Consider the following 6,660-nt stretch of genomic DNA (forward strand, 5'->3'; position numbering starts at 1 on the left):
ATTTTAGATAATTCAAATTATTCACATCAACAATACCCATGACCACTAAGTTTTTGAGTGAACTATAGGAGGAGAGATTATCTAGTTGTCTATTATAGGAAATCAACTCAAATTACCGGAAATTTCAAGAGCCGATGTACAGTCTAGGCTCGAGACAATTATCTAATGCATTGGATCATCGCTCTCTCGTGAATGTGCATATATGCTTGTGGTTGTTTGGGGACTACTCAATTCAATTTGAAGATTTCAAGTTGTGTTTGGATCATGGATTTAGGTAAAGATTTGGAAAGGGAAAGGAAAAGACGTGGGAAGATAGGAAAGATTTGGGTAAGGGATTTCCCTTTCCAAATCCCGGAAATCCCTACCAAAATCCATGATCTAAACAGCCTTAAACTTTCCGTTTATCACTGTGTTCACTATACATTGTGATAATCTCATGCCATTCAAGAAAGATGGAAGACAACCAGAATACATATATGAAATTATGAATCAATTACCAAGACAGAATACACATGACCACAAAAATGGAAGACAATGGAACTCGAGAGATTGCAACTATGAGTACGTTGATTTGAAGCCTTCTGTTAGGGCAACCACTTTGGCCGACACCTTCAATTGCAATTTTGATACGGCTAGACGAATATCCTGTAATTGAAATCGATAAATGTTCACGCATATTTGTATAAGGGAAAAGAATTAAGGCCTCCCCCTAAAATGCAGCATTCATTTGTAGAAGTAAGAAAATAAAGAAAACTCTATTCATACATAAAATTCGTACAAAAACTTCACAGGAATGATGTGGCAAAGCCATTCTTATAAATAAATCCGCCTTCATGGGTGTTTTGTTTTAAAGTGAAAGATCAACATTGACTCACATTATTATGTATGAAAATTCTGTATGAAGTGAATTTTCTGTTTGTACATATCATTACTCGGAAAATAAAGTAGAAGAAATTTGAGTTAACCTTGGACCTGAGGAATGCATATCTATAATCACTGTATATCTCTCACTTAAAACTAGCAAGAAAATCAATGTAAATAATAGGCCCAACATGAGAGGTTTACAAAGTGACATCTCATTTAACTAAATGATTCTACACCATCTGATTTGTGATGTTCCTTTGCATGGTTGAAAAACTTATGTAATGGACAGCCAACATTCTTATTTGAAGGCATGAATTCAATCAAATGCATCCTTAGCACAGACAATATGCAACACCAGGTCCGAAGCTAACAAAAAAATATAAATGTTACAATTTCAATAAATGACATCATCAAAAAGCGAGTTCATTAGCTCTGCTTACCTCAATATTGTAGCGGGGCGAGAAATGTGTCAGCAAAACAGCTTTGTTGCGGATCCACTGAGCATGTTCTATAATCTGCAATTTGAAACATTTGTAACTTCAGAATTAAAATAAATAAATTAGATCAACTGTGAACTTTTGCCTAAGCCCAGTACCTCTTGCATATCACATACCTCAAACAAATGAGTATGGCCATGTTCACGTGCGTGCTCGATGCTGCAACCTTCATCCAGAAACGTTGCCTGTCAAAAAAGAGTTTTACCGGATAAAGATGACATCTAAAATCAAGAAGTATTGTCGCACCACATATTCTTATTTCCTGCACAAACTCACTGCAATACTAGGCGGGTTATTTTCCCCAGGATTATGCTAAATTCGTTTATTTTCACATCTGCCTAAACCTCAAAATTGCGAGTATGCATTACTAGGACCACTTGAACTGCCAGAAACAAATGGTTCAACTATTACATTAAAGATATTAAGAAACCATAATCGAAAGTAGCTTGAGTTAAACACAATCAGGGTAAGTATATATCATATACACAGAAACCAAATCCACTGAAAAGTAGGTCAAAAATAGAACCCCATCAATTTGCTGAATCCTAGCATCACTCAGTTTTCAAATAAATTACAATTCCTTGTTTATACTTGGAATCTATACCTGTAGCATGTTTCTGTCAAACCAATCAAAAATAAATAAAGGGCTTCTGTCACACATTGAAAGTGGCTGAGATTGTATAACTAAGAATACCCCTCTACGTGTATAAGAATTTCGTAACACTTGACATCGAAAGTAAAGCTGCAAAGTTGAGCTAGGCTAGAATTGAAACCTAACCACAAAAATTTTTAAGGATTGAATTCACAAGGACACTTTAGAATATATGGAAGTAGATATGTTGTACACAACAATGTATAGCCATGATATACGAGGCTCTAAGCTATGTGCCTAATATGCCTGTCACAGGATTTGTGCTCAATAAGCATGTTTGGGATACTTCCTTGATGCATGTTTAGCCATATGAATTTTCCAAGATTAATAAAATACGTGTACATAGACACACTAATTTACTCCACAATTTTGAGTAAATAATATTTGAACACACTGGTAATTATCTGCTTCCTTGGAAACTAAAATCTGAGAACCAAATGAGTTTATAGCCAGACATACACCCTCCCAAAAAAATCCAGTTGAGTTCACGAGACATGTACAAGAAAATCAAAGAAGATTATAAATGAAGCCAAGACACTACCTCAGTTATAAGAATTTTTGCCCTTAAGGCATCAGCACTGCGGGGATCAAGAAAAAAATCTGACATTGTATCTCCTGTGAAGGCCACCTCTGGAGACAATATAGTGTCTGTGATCTACAAGAATAAACTTCAAAGTCACACTAACATTAAATGAAGGAGCATTTAACCAAAAACTAGTTTTTAAATACAAACCTCAACACCAGATTTCTTTAGCTTCTCAATTTGTTTTCCATTCAAATGCATGTACTGCTTCCTCAGCTTTTTTCTAACCGAGTAAATTACATAACCCTGAACAGATAATGCACAAAGCTGGACTTGTGAGCAATATCAGGATAAAAACACCAAGTGGATTTGTAGGCATTGCATTTATAAGGACCTTCTATTTTGAAATCCTTCCTGATATGTTGATTTTGGATATTAAAATTGTGTGCTAAATCAATTTGTCTGGGATTTTCATCCATTATTTTCGGTGGTTGATATCAAAAAACCAAAAGGCCTGAAATCAATATTCTTTGGGTCTCAATGTATCGATAGACAGTAAAAAAGTAATAAGAAGCCTTTGTATCTTAATGCACATATTTGATTTATTCGGAGCTATTAGAGCAGGATCCACTTTTTGAGGAATATGAGTCGAAGCAATAACAAGAATATTTCTAGTGGAACATCTTTCACAATCCCTAGAGAGATGGTTCACTAATAGACCGAGGGATAAGTAATTCAACTCATTCACATCCAGATCATGAATGTTTGGAATCCACATTATGCAACGAGACATTGCTTTTGCTAATTCGAATTGAAAAAAGTCCTGTTGTTTACAGAGATATAAGAACTCAAATACTAGATTTTCCTACTCAGTAACTTTTAAACGTACCTGGCTGGGTATAACATGGTGAGTTTTAAATGGTCTTACAACAAGGTTATTCCGCATTTCATAAGTTTCACCTGAGTAAAATTTTGAAAAATCACAATTTGCATAAAAGATATGAGCTCACCAGGCAAAGACTGCTGAAGTTGTCAAAACTACATACCTACATCTAATGTAACCAAATCAAGATTCAGTTCCACCTGACTCATGGTCCTGTGAATGTCAAATAACTTCTCCACATCCTCTTTAAGGCAAGGAGGCACAAATACTGTTGGAGGTTTTAAGTTGTACAAACCACGAGTTGCTACATACATAGGGAGCCCACCCTGGATCAGTAAATATCATTAAAGTCATCATACTTTTACATTTTCTGACTTGAAGCTAACAAATTAGTCAGAATGAAACAATGACAACCAAAACACTAAAATCGACCCATGATTTGAAAAATACAAGCATTTAGCCCAAACCGAACAGTGAACATCTAGTCAAATGTATAACTTTTTCAAGCCATAAATATAGATTTTTGTGCAAAATCCCAAAGTAATTTGATTTCGTGGTTCAATGAACCTGGCTGAACTGCATATTTGATTATTTTACACAGTAGATCCAAACAAATGCCCATTTGGTGCAATGGTAACTTCAAATCAAAGAAGCATGTTTTATTACGAGTGTATATGCTTGGTTGTACTATCAAGATCACAGCATAAAATTTTCAAATTTGTCGTGGACTCAAATGAAATTATATAGAGAACCATCATAACAATTTCATTCAAACTTTAACTTTTAAAGCAAAAGCAGAAATTTGGGATCTGAGTAATTATACCAAATGTTGAAAATAAAATAAAGAGTAAATTGCACTTTGCACCTTTGCATTTTACACCAAATCTCACTTAGATCTCTCATTAAATTCATTAACAAAAATTGTCATGTGACCCTTACATGAGACAATTTTTGAGGCAAAGATGTAATTTTCTTCCCTATTTTTGCACTATATATATAAATATTATATTTTCTTTTCCCTAAAATATATCTCATGTGATGTTTAATGCCAAATTAAGATAAGGGCACATTGTAACTTAACTAAAAGTGCAAGGGGTTGAGGGACTAAAGTGATATTCAAAGTGAAGTGCAGAGGTACAAAATGTAATTTACCCCAAACTAAAGCTATAATGGGCGTTCACAATTCACTAATTTATGTGAAGAATGTATGTTATAAAATTATTCAAACTAAAATTATCACCTAAACTTTCACACAAAAACACAAACTTGCTCATAAATTGACAAATGTTTAATGTTCATTGACAAAATTACTATCCTTAGGAAGCTTACAATATGATCAAGATGAGCATGACTGATAAACACAAAATTCTGATTGACAGCCCTAGATGGGCACCTCCCAATGTCAAACGCAGATTTCAATTCGGGGACAATGACACAAGTCTCATGCCCGCCAATCGAAACTCCCTCGATCGAATACCCTTCTAAATTGAACCCTTTACGATTAACCTCAGCCCTAGCTTTTCGATACTCTTCTTCTTCGATTGCTTGGCCAATTGCGGACAAGAACCCAGTGCCTTTGAGGGCATGTAGAGGCCCAACATGGTGGTGGTGGTGGTTAACTCGCAGTGTGTGGTGCTTTGGTTTTTTGGGTCTTTCAATGGCTGGAGGAAGAGGAGGAGGAGGGTTTTGGGTGGGTTGTTGAGAAGGGGAGAAGGATGGGAAGCTTGAGGATGTTGAAATGGTCACTGAAAGTTGCATCATTTGGAGAGAGAAGATCACATATGTGATAGAATAAGCTTTTGAAGAGAGAGAGACAGGGTTTTAGTGAGGTTTTGCTGTGTGAGAGAGTGTGTCGGTCGGTCTGGGGATGTAGTTTGCTTCAAGCTGTGGATATCTGTAAGGGTTTTAACTCAATAAAATAGTTAAAAAACTGCTATAAAAAGTTAATTTTGTTTACATATTTTTTTTTTTGTAAAAAAAAAATTATAAATCATTAAAAAAAACTAATATCCAAACCATCCATATTTTACAATTTTTTTTTTTTTGTAAAAAATAAAAAATTTAGGACAAATTACAAAAAAAAAAAAAAAAATACTTAGAGTTTAGCGTGGTTTTCACATTAAACACCAACATTTTAATTTTAATAATTTAAACCCTGAATTTTTAACCGTGTCTCAATGTTGACTCTTCGTCTGTTTCCGTTTGTTTATGTTAAGTTTTTACACTTATTTGATACATATGTCACTTTGATTCGTCCATAATTATTATAATTATTTTATTTCTAAATTACTTTTTTCAATCGCGTTATGTAGCTTGAAAACGAGCCCCCCGAATCGCCCGAAATTGATAAAGGTGATTTTTGTAATGTTTGGCTCAGTTGCAACATATTTGATTGACACCACGCGCGTTTAGAAAGAAAGAAAAAAAATATAAGTAGAGAGAGGAGAGAGAGAGAGAGGAACCAGTTGAAGAAGAAGAGTTGAGAGCGACCACCGCTGAGAGTGACTGATGCTAACCACCGACCAACAAAAAACTCTGCCGAGCGTCAATCACTGTGTTGTTCGCCGTCCGGCGATCTTTGCCCACCGTCAATCACTATGTTGTTCGTCGACTATCGAAATACCACTTCGACGTCAATCTCGATTACTCACTGTACTCACCGTCCGTCCGTCAATCTCTGAATCTCGCCGTCCGTCTTGAATCTGCTGGTGCGTTTTTTTTTTTCTTTATAATTTTTTTTTTTTTTTGTTAAGCTTGAATGTGGGGATTTTTCAGTTTGTATACTGCTTGTGGTATATATATATATATATGTGAAATGTAATGTAGCGGTTAAGAATGAAACTGAATCTATGTTTGTTCTTGTTGATGAAATGAAATTAGAAACACAACACTAAGTTTTACCGAAATGGACAGTGGGGAAAATAAATATAATTTTATTCACAACATTTTTTCTTCTGAAAACTCAATTTATTTTCTATATTCCATCTTTTTTGATTTTGTGTTTTCAATCTTCATAACCATGGAGTTCAGCTAATTAATCTACATAAACAGAGGAAGTCCCAAAAAACATGTCTTAGATTAAACAGTAAGTGTATTTTACAGTGCTTCAAAACTAGCTGCAAATTTATTGTTCTATGTTCCAATTACCTACTTCAACCCAATGATAACTAGCATACTAGTGTAAAAATATGGCAATGTAAATTTTGCAACAATCAATATCTCCTTTTGGAATTTATCCAGT

General features: G+C 34.7%; 1 protein-coding gene across 4 annotated transcripts; it reads right to left on the minus strand.

Annotated features, from left to right (window-relative positions):
* Positions 1-455: 455 nt before the first annotated feature.
* CPZ (Metallo-hydrolase/oxidoreductase superfamily protein) lies at positions 456-5,331 on the minus strand. Of its 4 annotated transcripts, none has more exons than XM_028198296.2 (8): positions 4,749-5,331; positions 3,583-3,745; positions 3,426-3,496; positions 2,747-2,842; positions 2,555-2,668; positions 1,478-1,546; positions 1,305-1,379; positions 456-645 (listed from the first exon to the last, which is right to left on the minus strand). In XM_028198296.2, the coding sequence occupies exons 1-8, from the start codon at positions 5,178-5,180 to the stop codon at positions 556-558; spliced, it is 1,110 nt and encodes a 369-aa protein (XP_028054097.2). In that variant the 5' UTR covers positions 5,181-5,331; the 3' UTR covers positions 456-555. The 4 variants fall into 4 exon arrangements, with proteins under 4 accessions (XP_028054097.2, XP_028054096.2, XP_028054094.2 ...); XM_028198295.2 differs by having other exon boundaries at positions 1,460-1,546; XM_028198293.2 differs by lacking the exon at positions 456-645 and adding an exon at positions 795-1,230.
* Positions 5,332-6,660: the final 1,329 nt, after the last annotated feature.

The sequence above is a fragment of the Camellia sinensis genome, chromosome 7 (assembly GCF_055761805.1).
Source record: "Camellia sinensis isolate YWXY chromosome 7, ASM5576180v1, whole genome shotgun sequence".
Classification (NCBI taxonomy): domain Eukaryota; kingdom Viridiplantae; phylum Streptophyta; class Magnoliopsida; order Ericales; family Theaceae; genus Camellia; species Camellia sinensis.

Bases quoted from the DNA above. Each gene is read 5' to 3' on its own strand.
- CPZ (XM_028198291.2), bottom strand. From the start codon at position 5,180: ATGATGCAACTTTCAGTGACCATTTCAACATCCTCAAGCTTCCCATCC. The intron at 3,497-3,582 runs GTATGTAGTTTT...AATTTTACTCAG, and splicing joins TTTGGTTACATTAGATGTAG to GTGAAACTTATGAAATGCGG. The intron at 1,231-1,304 runs GTAAGCAGAGCT...TTTTTTTGTTAG, and splicing joins CGCCCCGCTACAATATTGAG to CTTCGGACCTGGTGTTGCAT.